At 41.7% G+C, this 13,698-nt stretch overlaps 1 protein-coding gene across 18 annotated transcripts in view; it reads right to left on the bottom strand.

Annotated features, from left to right (window-relative positions):
* The window catches only part of Grip1 (glutamate receptor interacting protein 1), a 642,849-nt gene that overhangs the window by 266,561 nt on the left and 362,590 nt on the right, over positions 1-13,698 (bottom strand). The window contains exon 1 of one of the 18 annotated variants that reach the window (XM_060378111.1): positions 8,738-9,336. The exons of 15 other annotated variants lie outside the window; for them this stretch is intronic. In XM_060378111.1, the coding sequence (XP_060234094.1) occupies positions 8,738-8,792 (55 nt within the window). In that variant the 5' untranslated portion in view covers positions 8,793-9,336. Of the gene's footprint in view, positions 1-8,737; positions 9,337-13,698 lie in introns of those variants that run through there. 2 more of the 18 variants (XM_060378112.1, XM_060378122.1) reach the window with 2 other exon arrangements.

The raw sequence follows: 13,698 nt of genomic DNA, 5'->3' as shown, positions 1-13,698 counted from the left end.
ACACACACACACACACGCTTTATATATGTGCATGTATACGTATACATTTAGGAAGTTTCTACAGTAATTAGTCTCCATATGGTTTTTTAAAGGGTGTGGGTGTTAGCTGTCCCTCCCTATGCCTCCTCTACCCTGCTGTCCCAAGCTCCACCTCACTTAGCCATTTTTGCTTCACTCTGAAGCCTTAATGACCTCACTCATATGTGTTCCTGCTATATTTTGGCTCCAATTAAATTTGGGCTCCACCCTCAGAATCCCAGGCAGCCCTAGGGGTTCTATGTGTCTTACCTCTCCCCCCAGCAGTCGATTTCCTGGGCTTCTGGCTGAAGGGATCCCTATTCCAAAGGTCTTGCTTGCACTAAGCTGCCTAAACATTTAGGTCAAGGCTCCCAAACTCTACACAATAATATACCCTAAGAAATTCTGTTGACATTTAAAATATAGTCTACTACCCCAGCCAATTAAATCACAATCTCCAGACATCATCACTTTTTAAGGTGTTGGGTGATTTAAATACAGACTAAATACAGACTACAGAATATTTGGAAACTGTTACATCAAGGACTTACGAAAACACAGGTTTTGGGACTCTCAAAATTTACTCAAAAAGTCCAGCTGGTTACTATCTTTCCTGTGTACTTGAAGTGTTCCCATGCTTCCTGTAACTATGATGGGAAGGCACTTCCCTGCCTCTGCCTGTATCTCCTGCATCTTCTGGCTTACCTTGTTCTAGGAACCATCATTCCTCAGTTTTCACCTTCTAATTTATCCTTATGCTACCTCTTTCCTCAAAACAAAACAACAAAGAAAGAAAGTAAGTAAGTATGATCAGATCCTAGCCCATAACAAGATTGTCTATTCCCTGTGACCCCATCATCTACCCCCTCACTTCCACCTGTCCAGGCCTTCACTTTCTGCCTTGCTAGGATGATGCAATGGCCTTACATTCCTAGGGTGCACCCAAAATTCTTGCCGATTGGCTTGTCTTAGACAGGGCTTATCTGCTTACGCTATTCTCTCCCAGGTCAGTAGTGACCTACTTATAAAAACACCTCTCCTTTTGTTCCTTATTCCTTTGCCTGTGGATATCATGACTTCCAAACACCATTCCTATCACTGAGTTTTATTTTCAACCTTTGTTGCTTTAAAAAAAAAACAAAAACAAAAACAGCGCAGGTCAAATGTGTTGGTTACATTTCCTATCATTCCTTAGGAAAAAAAGGTATCAGGAAACTTGAAAATGAAAACACACAATAGTGCTTCTATGCAACACAAAGGAACCCTTTTAGGGACACTCCACACCATGTCCTTTACTAGCCTGAAAAAGTGAAAACAATCTGGAAATGTGCAACATGATGAAATGTATCATAATGTAATGGCATGCAGTAGACATGATCCAAGTGCATGCTGACATGCACAAGGTGACTAAGAGTATGTAAATTTCTCGGGCAAAAATAGACTTAAATGTTTAGCATTGTTTTAACTCATGTTAAAAAGCATACGGATTTCCATTCCCACACGTGAGGCACACAGAATAAGTTGTAAATATTTGCTTCTCCCCATTCTTGACCATTTTAACATTTTTAACCCAACTTCAGTGAAATTAGATATCTACCTTTCCTCTTAAGCCATACTTATCCTAAAAACAAGATCAAAGTTTGCAAAGAGCATTTATTATATTCTTCATACATTCAGTTAGTTATTAATCTAGCTTGAGTTATTAATCAGAAGTCTCCATTTCCTAATAGGCCAAGAAATTTTGCTGAAGGTCCTCATTGATCCAGAGGTCTCAGGTCAGGTTGTTGTTGCTTGTGCTAATGCCAAAGTCAAAGATTCTGTCTGCATTAGAGAGGTGAGCTAGCATTCTCTAGGATGCTTTGTGGAACTAGCATCTGAGATGGTTGCCTCTTCCTTGGGTTAAATCTGATACTAAAACTTTAGTAGTAGCTACACAAGAAACTTTACAATGTGGTTTTCTCTGTGTGTAGGATAAAGTACAGAATATTAGTTTTGATTTAACATCTAAATCTTGTGTTTACAGGAAAATATTGTTGAGCGATTAATGGAGAAGATGAAATCCAGATATGGTCACTGTCCTTTTAATTCTAAAAATGTTCATATAAAGTTTTTTTTTTTCCTAGAAGCACCCATTTTTTTTTCTCAAAATTTCAAAACATGTATTTCTGCCAGAAGAAAGTGAATTTTCTTAAGATAAATGTTTAAAGTGAATTAAAGACAATCTTGATACAGTTAACCAGCCTGAGGCCATACAGGATAGTTTTCCGTGTGTGTGTGTGTGTGTGTGTGTGTGTGTGTGCGCGTGCGCACACACACATCGGGACAGATTCAAAGCCTTCCTATGTAGTTCCCGGCTGTCCTGCACCCTTGATTCTCTTTCCTTGGCCTCCCAAATGGTGACTTACACGCCTGCTCCAGCACACACAACCGCAATACCTACGTGTCATGTTTTTCCTGTTCCGGTAAGAAACTGAGACTCCTGTGGGTGACTGGCAGGTTTTGTCCTGTTCTGGCACTTCTTATGTCCATGTGTATCCCAAACCCCTATTCCATCTAGAGAGGGGTAGGAGGGTCTCGTAGCACTGCTTTGGTTTGTTTCCTTTGTGGTTCTACTCAGGAGGTCTGTGGTTCCCATTCCCTTCCCCTCAATTGAAAAGATAATAGTAAAATGGAATGGGGGCTCTTAACTCCACATGTCTTCTATGCCTCACAGTTTTAGAGACATCCTTCAACTCCTTTGACTGCTGCTTTTTCTAATGTCTGGTGGGGAAACAGTAGCATGGCTGCATTAGCTTGCAGAAGGCTTTAAAGTAGTAACTGGCAGGCAGTAAGTCGGTACTCAGCAAATTTGAGCTCATATGGCTTTCATTCTTCCCCTTAATCATTTCTCCAAATGATGTAAATAAATTGAAATACCTACATTAAAGTGGTGTTACTGTAGATGATTGGCAGATTTGGTTGTGTTTTGGCAGTGGAGATCCAGAGAGGCTCACACACGTTCTCATGTCCATGTATATTCCTTGTTGCAGTAATGGACCAAGTTTGTCATCCCCATCAGCTACGATCCTCTTTCAGGAATAAAAGTCCTTTTTGTTCATATGCAGATACTTTCATATAATGCGTAGCTGAATATTCCACCTGATAGATGGGTGCTGCCAGGAAGGAAGAGAGCATTTCCAGCGTGCAATTCCTATTTAGAAGATGGAGGCAAAATAGGCACACCGCTATGCCAAGCCTGACCAGCTTTATACAAGAAAAATCTCAGAACACGAGGAGGTAAAGTGCTCTAAGCCCTGTTCAGCATCAGCATCTCAGAGGCCAGTCAGAAGCTCAGCAAGAAATCTGTCTCATATGCCCAACTCCATCTCAACACGTGTGTGAGAACAGCAACCCCTGGCCAGGATCCTATTTCAGATTTCTCCTGTTCCAGTGGGGTCACTCAAATCTAGCCCTCCTGCCCTAGAAAGAGACCAACGTTTAACTAGACAACCCATTTTGTGAAGCATTTTAAAGTGTATAGAGTTTCTTTTTTTTAAGTTTGTAAGATAGAATGAAAATCAAGTTAAATGAATTCTCTTTATAAAAGTATATGATCAGGTATGTGTACATAGTGTTCCAGCTTTGGAATGGGGTTGGTTACTCTCCACCTTTTTATTTATTCATTTTGGATCTATCATTTTTTTTTTAATCTGGAGCTCACTAGATTAGACCAGGTTAGTCTAGCTGGCCAGTAGGTGCTAGGAATCCCCCCGCCTTTCTTCCTTAGCACCAAGGCTATAAAAACAGACTCAGCTTTTTTATGTAGTTGTTGGGGATCTGAACTCAGGTCCTCAGGCTTAGGTGGCATGCCCTTTACCAACCAAGCCATTTCCCTATTTTACAAACTACTTTTGATGGTTGAGGGTAGAGGTGAAGGGGGAAGGATGTGTTATCAGGTGAGATTGGAGAAGGGCTGGAGAGTTAATGAGGTGGAGAGATCCAGGCAAGCTGTTCCAATTGTTGGGACTGACAAAAAGGCCAGGAAGGGTTAGCAGAAGGGATGGGCATGGGCAGACGGGAGAAATGAGATCTAGCAGAGAGCAAGCGTTCTCCACCCAGATGATAATCAATTCTGAATCTTATCACAGAGTAGAAGAGAGACCATTAAAGGAGAATGTTGAAGGATTTGTGAGACCAGACACAGACAGATGGGGAAGTGCAAAGGGACCTGCACAGAAAATTTGAGCCTCTCAGAAAGGAAGCAATCCCACTGAGAACAATGACACCGCCCTCAATGACAGGCTCAGCTTTGTTTAGATCAAGGGGCTCTGCAGCTAGGAAATGATAACAAATGTTTTCTTTCATTAAGACAAAACTTTAAATGAATTACTATATTTGATTGAGGTTATCCATTGAAAATTAATTTCTCAATAAGAATTCTTAAACACTGGGCAAGGGTCAAAGAATCTCAGAGTCTAAAGAGATTCAGAGGTCGCTTGAATAATACTCCAAAAGATAACCAGGCACGCTTCCGTAAGACTGTCCTTGCAGGAGAGAATTAAGAAGAAGATTGCTGTCTGGCTGAGGTAGTGGAGTTTCAGCTCTCCCTGGAGACAGGGCTTGGATTAATGTCTGACCTTACCTTCCAAGCACAACGTTTCCACACCTGGGGCGGGTGTCCAGAGCAAAGGTGGAGAAGAAGAGAATCCTAGTGTGGTCACAACACACTGTCTCTACATTTTGTTTAGAGCCAGTGGTCTAGGCAGCGGGAGAGAAGAATTTGAGGAGGAAGACACCAAGGGAGAAAGAAAGCAGAATACATACAGGGGATATCAGCCATAAGCATCTCACTTAGATGCCCTATTAGGATGAAGGTCATTGGAATTGCCTGTGATTAGGTAAAGGGACAGAGTCTGAAAGAGTTCATTTTATTCCAGACCATACCTGTTTTTAGGCAGTGTAATGAAGTGAAATCACACCAAAAATAAAATACCACTTAGGCCAGATGAAATGAAGAAAAGCAAACAAACAAACCCAACACTGGAAACTATGTAGGAAGGCAGAGGTTTTTGACATGAGTTTTGAGCCAAGATGAATGTAGGCAAGTGTGGTAGGTGGCCACAGAGCAAAGAAATAACTAAAAAGTGCCCAGAGTCATGCTTCCTGTGGAGGGTCAATGCATATAAACTAGCTGATGCTCACCCTGGTTGAGTAAAGCATGGGACTAGGAAATGCTGTGGTCAGTGGGGCATGAAAGTTCAGGACACCCGAGAAGGAAACAGCATCACCCTAGTCACACAACATACGAGGCCAGAGAGTTTCAAGGGAAAACAAACACATCACGACAAGACTTGACAGGAGCGCCCCCTTCTCTGAGAACACATTCACTCTGGAGCTCCATGCCCCTTAGCTGCAGAAGCACCATCCTAGGTGTGCAGCTGTGCAGACTGGTGCCCAGAGCCCCGCTGTCTCGATTAAGAAAATTCCTTTGTTATATGTTGCCAGAAAGCTGAGAAAGTGTTATTTTGGAATTTGGCTCCAAGGCTAGGGATTCAGCAGGCAAGGCTCATTTGAGAGAGAGGGAGATGGCATGGCTCCTCCAGAGCTCAATATTAGGTGTCAAACAAGGGACAGTGGCTGGTCCTTTAGTGAGTCCTGGAGTGCTCCTCTCACAACACAAGTGACAGGCTTTGGGGGTCAAAGGTTATTTTCTTTGCTGATGGGGTCATGAAAAGGCAACTATATATATAATTTATATACCTATATCATCTATATTCTCTTTATCTGTATTTATATATCAGTTGTTTGAAAGCTTAACTTAAAAAAAGAGATGCAATTTACAAATCTGAGGAGCACTAAGTTTACTTGAAATATGTAGCCTATTAAGATTGGGGGGTTCTTGTGTCTATGTGGATGATTCAACGATCTATATGGAAGATGTTAACATCAATGAAGGAAAATTAGCTGTTATTCAATAATAACCAAAAATTAGTTGTTATTCAATAATTGACTGGAAATGCTTGCTATACCTATAAGACACCACAGTCCAAGCTCTACTATAAGAACATCAGTTCCAGGACATTATTGTTTCTGAGTAGATATTTGCTAAATGGCCAACAGACAGAAAAGAATATGTAACGATGAAGCCACACACTAATAATGTGGGATTTGTAAAGAAACTCTTCATTCAGTTGCATCCCTTTCTCCTTAAAAGAATTAAGAAAACATGCAGGTGCCATACTGATTTTTCTCTGAGTTAGGTTAGCCGCACACAGCAAGGTAGTTTTAGAGACATTCATCAAGCCTTCCCACTCCTAAGACCTAGGTAAGGCTGGAGATACATGGGGTCTAATAAAGTTCTTGAAGCATTCTCTGAGAACATCCAGAAACTTCAATTCTCTGCCTCTTTCAGCCAGACATAACCAATTCATTTTAGCAGACAGTTTTAAAGTGTCTCCTCTATAAAGGGCACTGTCTAAGCACCAGGAAAAGAGCAGATTTGGTATGGTCCGCAATGGGAGTTAAGACATGCATGTGTTCGGGTACTGAGTGTGAGACATGTGGTTGGAGGAAAGGACAGGAAGGCAACCTCATTCAAGTACATATCTTCCTGCATTCTGAAAGACCAGCAAAGGGGAATGTAAGGTTAGAGTTCTGTGTGTTTCCTTGTTTTTATTATGAGAGCCCAAGAGAACACCACTTGGCTGTGGGTGGATTCTGGAACTCACTGAGTCTTTTTGGACCAACAGGTAGCATTGTTGAGACTTAAACTTTGGCAAGGTTGCAAATGATTGGCAAGGCAAGAGTTACATTTCTCAGGGGTGGGGAGTGTCACTTGGTAAACATTTGAATATCCAGCCAAACACAGAGAACAGCCTCGTTATGACAAGGTGATATCCGGTGAGGTTTTCTTGATGAACTGGCAGAAATACACTAAGTGGAAGTAGAGCATTTAGGGAGAGATGTGAAGTAGTAACTAGGAAAAAAGGAGGGGGGGCATACCTTCCCCAGTTGTCTAGGTATTTAACAATTACCTCAGAAAATAGTTAAATCTCTTTTCAATTCAGCATATTAATGCATCTGTAAAACTCAGGAAAAAATTGGGAAAAATATTTTAAAAATTGTAAGAACTAAAACTTATTTGGATTTACTCTCTTCCTTGAGTGGATAGCCTACATGGAAATTTCTTACTCACATGAACAGAAATATTGCTTTAGCATTTGAAGACCATTAACCTCTCAATATTAAGGTAAATAAGTGTCCAGCTAGGAAATGAACTTTTAGAATGAGGTACCTGTCTTTGAGAGTCTTAGTCAAGCTTCCAACGTAAAGGATAGCCTTTTAATTATGACTTGCAAACAGGAACTGTAAGTTTGTACCAACTGCGAAGGATAAAGTCAAATATAATTTACAACCTTATGCTAACAGCTTACATTGCAAGGGATGGCCTGTCCCCTCCCAAGGATAATCTGCTATCTACAGAATTTTCAAATGCACCCAGTAAGTTGGTATACAGTACTTATTCTCTTTCCTGTTACTGACGTCTGGCCTATTTGTCACTATTTGCTTTGTGCTCATTTTTCTGCCAAATAAAATATTAATTGCATTTTTAGCTGCACTGCTGGTGATCAAAGAACTCTGATATGTCAAGCTAAACTGATAGAAATAGCATCCATTAACATATTTATAGGTTCAGGGCTTCTAGAACATAATTACATCCATTAATTACTTGGCGATACTTGATTACAGGCTGAAACTGAAAGGCATTCGCAGCCACCTCCTTCTACACACACCAAAGTTTCTTCTTCATAATATCTTTTCTCTAAAGAAGATTTATCCAAGAGAAACAAGGGAAGAGAAACTTGTCCTTCTCCATGTTTAGAAGGCCAGATCATTAAAAGGAACCATTCGCTAAATTTGAAATAGAATGTTTACAAGAAAACCAGATGGTACAACTAGGGTGACTTAAAAAAAAAAAAGCACATTTGAAGTGTTACACAGATTTCATTAATGTTTTAGAGTTCTAAGAGAGACAATTTCAAGCTGATAAATCTTGATGCTAAGGTATGAAGCCATGTTTGTATTCTTACTTTGAAATAAACTTCTTCAAATATCACATAGGATGAAATAATTGTGAATTTTCTACATATCTGAACATGTTCTTCTAACACGCCCAGAAAGAGAGAGAGTGGGAGAGAAAGAGAGAAAGAGGTGCAATTAAAACTGTCCTGGGAAAAAGCTCCGGAGATTTGAGGAATTAATAAACAATTATTCTGCGGGGCTGAACAGCTGTGCAGGTCCCAAAGCTGCCAGGTGCATTTAGTATCTGTACCACAGAAAGGACAGTCATGCACACTTGACTCCTCTTGACCAGTTAATCAGCATGCAACATGACGGTTTCCCGTAATAACTTCAGGACCAGACCCAGACACATCTGCGTTTCAGCAAGGAATGAAGTCATTAGAAAAAAAGAAAAAAAAAAAAAAAAAAGAATCACACAAGCTCACAATTATTTTTTTTTACCCACGATTTCAGCGTGAACCCCAGCCAGGATAAACCGGCAGGCAGCACAGACCTGGGAGTCTACCTGCACAGAGAGATCTGTACAGATTTCTCTGAGTTCTTTGTTGCCCGACAATAAACTGTAAAAGGCAGTCATATTTGAGAGTAAAAACCATTCAGCTGTGGCCCAGGATGCGGAAGCAGACACCCTGAGTGAAGAGGGAGGAAAGCACTGTACCTTTAGTAAGTCGCCTTAGGATTTGACAGCGGCATTTAAAAGAGACAGCTATCATTCTTGCTCCCTGCTCTCTGGCAAAGTCTACTCAGGGATGTGCACCGGTGGCTGCCGCGGGCGGGTGAGCGGCAGCATCTGAATTCCTTGCGCACATACCAGGAGAAAGGTAGTCCCAGTGGGGAGTGACAAAGCTTAATTCCTCTTGGCTGATGCAGAGGTCCGCTGCATGTCATCCGGCAAGGCTGTGTCATTCACTACTATGAGCACGGCTGCCCGGCACAGCCTCCTCCCCCTGCTCCACCACAATGGCTTAGAAAGTGAGGCTGTTTCGATAGCAACAAAGCACCAGATAGGAGAGAGCGGGGACAAGGCTGGGAAGAGGAGCCATTCCATAAATCTCACCCTAAGCACTGTGTCGTGCATTCTCTTTTGGGGCTAAGTCTGTGTGTTCTGGCCAGGGCAGGGCTCTCCACCCCTTGCTTCTCGGCAGCGGAGTCAGTGTCCTCCAGCAGTCTTGTGTAATGGGGAAGGCGAGAAATGCTTACACTCTTACTTTAGGAAGAAATGTGTGCATCATTTACTGTGTTCTTTCAGCAGCGAGCGGTGTACAGGGAAGGCAAGGCAGCAGGGCAGCCTACGCTGGGGATTCGGGAGAGCATCACAGTGAGAGGCAGCCCGTTGATAGACCTGGAAAGGTCTATTTGGCACTTGCCAAATCTCTGAGGGTCAAGGCAGTACTGGTTTATAGATGGAGTGCATGAAAGGCAAGAGGGCTTAGCAAAGTAGATGGAGTCCCAAGCAGTGTAATCACTCTTAAAAAAAAAAAAAAAAAAAAAAAAAAAAAAAAAAAAAAAGCCTTGGCTGGAGAGCACCTTAGTCAAGACAGTTTCTAAAGATACCAGGAATAAAAGCAAACGCGGCCAAGCATTTCTATTTTTAATGTACCTTATTATCTTATTTCCCAAACAGCCCTCCCCTAAGCCCTTCCTCTCAACATGCAAATCGAACCACCTTGCGACACTAGCCGTGATGGGTGAGGAGGAAATTAACAAGCCCTTCACAGCCCATTCACAAAGTGGTAAGAGGTGGAGACCATATATTCATCTGCCAGCACCAGCCCACTCAGGACAGGTCACTACAAACTGACATCTGTCGTGACGTTTCAATCAAAATCTAGACATCTCTCACAAGAGTCAACGCAGACACAGGGTTAGGCAGACTTAGATGGGTGGTCTAAAACTTAGACAATCACTCTGAAGGAAAGACACGTCAGTGTTTAAGCTGTTCCATTGCTAAAATAAGTTCTACTATTTCAAATACAGTGGCAGCATTTTCTCTTCATTCATAAATCCTCTATCATCTTAAGCACTTCCCACTCATCAACAGGAAATATATACACTTGCCCTTTGGAGTCCAACAAAAAAACTAATTCATGTATAAAAACAGCTGCCTATTTTTAGCATCTACGTGAAAGGTTTTTTTTTTTTTTAATTTTTACTTTTTTCCCCTCACAATTTATTCATCAGATATTCCGATTGAAGTCTCATCCTTCCACTCCCCCAGTTCCACCCTCCCTCCATCTTTCCCCTAGTCCACTGAAAGGGGGAGTTCTCCACTATTGCCATCTGCCCTTATCTTGTTAAGTCTCATCAGGACTGCCTGGATCTTCTTCCTCTGTGGCCTGGCAAGGTGGCATCATCAGGGATGAGCAAAGAGCAATCAACTGAGTTCATGCTAGAGGCAGCCCCTGCTCCCCTCACATGAAGACTGAGCCACATCTGAGCAGGGGGTCTAGGTTATCTCCATTCATGGTCATCAGTTGGTGCATCAGTCTCTGCAGGACCCCCTGGGCTCAGATCCTTTAGTTTTGTTGTTCTCCTAGTGGGGCCCTATCCCCTCCATGTGGCTCTATTCCCGCCCCTTTCTTCCTCCATAAGACTCCCTGTACTCTGTCCAAAATTTGACCCTAAGTCTCAGCACATGAAAGGCTTTTGAAGAGAACAGAATTCCCTTATCAAAGATGGTCTACCTAGAGCTGCCAGCCATCATTAATCAACAGAAATGACAATATTAAAGGAATTGTGGGACTCCTACATTTTAAATAGCTGCAATATCATAATTTTTAACAGAATGATATCCTTTATCATTTTTTTGTTCCTTTTAGGCCATATCTAGAAACATTTTAGCTTCTCTAGTACTTTTTTTTGTTCTAAATAGAAATAAACCTCATTGCTAGAGGCTTAGAGTATTAGTTAGTGTGAGCTGAATATTTATAGCTATGTCTTTCCGAGATTCTTCCCCAAATCTAACACCTTTTCAAAAATCCAGGCCCTCGGAATATTCAGCTGTCAAATAGCATTAATACAATCTTACTTGGGGAATGTTACCACTCTGGTCCCTTTTATTAATGTCTATTTGGATAAATCTCAAAACCTCACAGGAATCCCTTACCCCTTTGCTACCATGCAGCTTCAAATCTAATTTGCTTCTTCTTTAAGGCTAAGATGATCAAATATTTCCCACTATTACTAGGAACCCCATTAAAAAGAAACTGGCTTCTGGTCCCAAGAAAGATCTTCAGAACTATTGAAACATCCCATTTTCCTGGCAGGAGAAATAACTCAAACTGCAGCATTCTGAAAGGCTCCCGGGAGTCCAAACGAAGGGCTATCTTTTCTCTTTGGATTTTGTGAAGCTCATCTTAGCAGCCTGCTCAAGCTCTACTCAAGCCCTGAGAGAAAGTCCTTTCTTGGACATGAGAGCATGCCTTGTGGTCCTATTCCTTCCTATTGTGGGCCCTCCAGTAGCCAGAGATTTCTCTGGGAACAGTTCCTAGGCCAGCACATCTACCTAAGCTAGACACTGTGTCCTTTCTGGCTGATACAAACTGAGCCTCGAATATTAGCATCACCAGAAAGCTTCCTGGAGAAGCACCTCATCTCATCTCACTGACATGAGGGCCAAAGGTCTCACGAGCCTAAGGCATCAGGTAGAACTCACGCACAGTCTCCTGTCAAGAGCCCTCAAGAACCCACAGAGTGTCCCACATTTCTTGCGTTCTGTAGATACTCACTGTCACCTTACAGGTAGCCTGGATTTCACAGCATGCTCTTTGAAGGGAACCAAGTAGTGGCTAAAAAATTATAAAGCAGCCAAAATGGTATCGAATGTGTGTCTGATGAAGGTGTAGAATAATTGGGAGAGTAGTTTGTCAGTTCAGGAGGACTAGCTTCCTTTAACACAACAACAAATGAAGCAAATGAACAAATAAAGCCCCAAAGCCTCAGTATATAAAAACATGGGCTTGTTGGATTTGGAGTAGTTTAATCCCTTGAAATGATAACTTGTTTCAGGGTTTTCCAGAAACGTAAGCTTTCTTAAGGCATAATGCAAGGGAATTACATTCACACAGGATTTAATGTATCACTGGGGTGGTTCTGTTGAGGTTTTTGCTTTAGGTACAAACTGGTTCTCAGGAAGGTGACTCAGCTGGTACATGTTTATGAGCAAGAAAAACCAAAATTCCTCACCCCTGCCTGAATAGCTCCCCACAAATGGAACCTAGTGTTTGCTTATGATAGTCAAGCAATCTTGTCTCAAGCTACATTCCCCAGCTCGGTGTGGTCTTCCTATTTGTACCTTTCTTACTAGCACCTATCTGCTAATAGAAAAATATAAGGACCCTTTAAATACAGTACACGGTGCAACCAGCAGGGGGCGCCAAGAGACCGACTCTCTTAGCCTTCTGGCACCCACCCCTGCCCATGCACAAGTTATCTGCCGCAAGGCTAATTAAATGTGTATGGAAATACTGTGACTACAGCCACAACCAGGGCGTTGTTAAGACAGAGACATTTAGGTAGGAGACCATTGTGGACCAAGTGTTTGCCACAGCCGTCCCTTCAGATTGGCTGAATCCTTTTGTCACGATATTTTTAAAGATTTTAATAGTACTCATTTCATAAGATGAACTACGGAGTGATAGGGAAAATTCAAATCAAAGCAAGTTCTTCAGGCTTGCTCCGACGTTCTTAAAATTAAAGTGGCCACAGCACATCAGGATGTAGACATAGGGACTGCATTTGTTTTGCTTAATTTTTCTCATCTGCTTATTTTCTTCCATTATGATCATTTCTCTATGTAAAGTTTTTGTGTGTGTGCATGTCTTATTAACAAGGAAGGGTCTTTGCAAATCTCGTGTCCCTTTCCATTTACATACACATGGGAATTTTTAAAAAAATTAAAAATTAAATCAAAACAATGGGATCAACTATAGATAAATACCTCATTCTTTGATTTCATTAGAATTAAATTTATTGAAAGACTTCAATTCCATTACAATACTCTTTCTTTCTTTTCAAGAGATTTCATAATTCTATTGAAAAACACAATTGGTAGATCTCACTTGTTCACTTACTGTTTTAACAATTGTCTTTTGTATTCCCTGAGGGCAATTGCCTCAAAACACCCAAAACATTTAGGTTATCCTTTAAACAGCATAGGACATTCTGTACTGGCTCATATTGAGGTTACTGTTTTTTTCCCCCCACAGCTAATAGTGGTTGGCTGACAATGAGGCCCTTTAGAATCTGCTATTCAGACAGGCTGTGTTTTAAACTGAAAGTTCCCAATAGCCAGTCCTTGTGTTACACGCTTACTTAATCCAGACACTTATGCCCTTCACTGTGCCGGAGGGAGAAGGTTGACTCCACTTAACACGTGGAGCTCAGACACCCCAGGAAAAGAACTTTGGAAGCTTGTCTGCTAAAAGCATGTGGTCGGACATGTTCAGCAATGAGATGGGTACTGATTAAGGATGGCAACAGAGGAGGAGATGTGCTGGAAGTAAACCAGCCTGTGCTGGTCCAGGTTTGGGGTCACTTTGTGGAGGTAAAGAAGGAATGGAGGGCAGCCAAAAGGTGCCAGGTGGTTGTACGACCTTAGGGAGTTTTACTTCTTTCTGT

The sequence above is a fragment of the Meriones unguiculatus genome, chromosome 2 (assembly GCF_030254825.1).
Source record: "Meriones unguiculatus strain TT.TT164.6M chromosome 2, Bangor_MerUng_6.1, whole genome shotgun sequence".
In the NCBI taxonomy this organism is placed as follows: Eukaryota; Metazoa; Chordata; class Mammalia; order Rodentia; family Muridae; genus Meriones; species Meriones unguiculatus.
The sequence above is the reverse complement of the archived record's forward strand: the minus strand, read 5'-3'. Positions and strand labels throughout refer to the sequence as shown.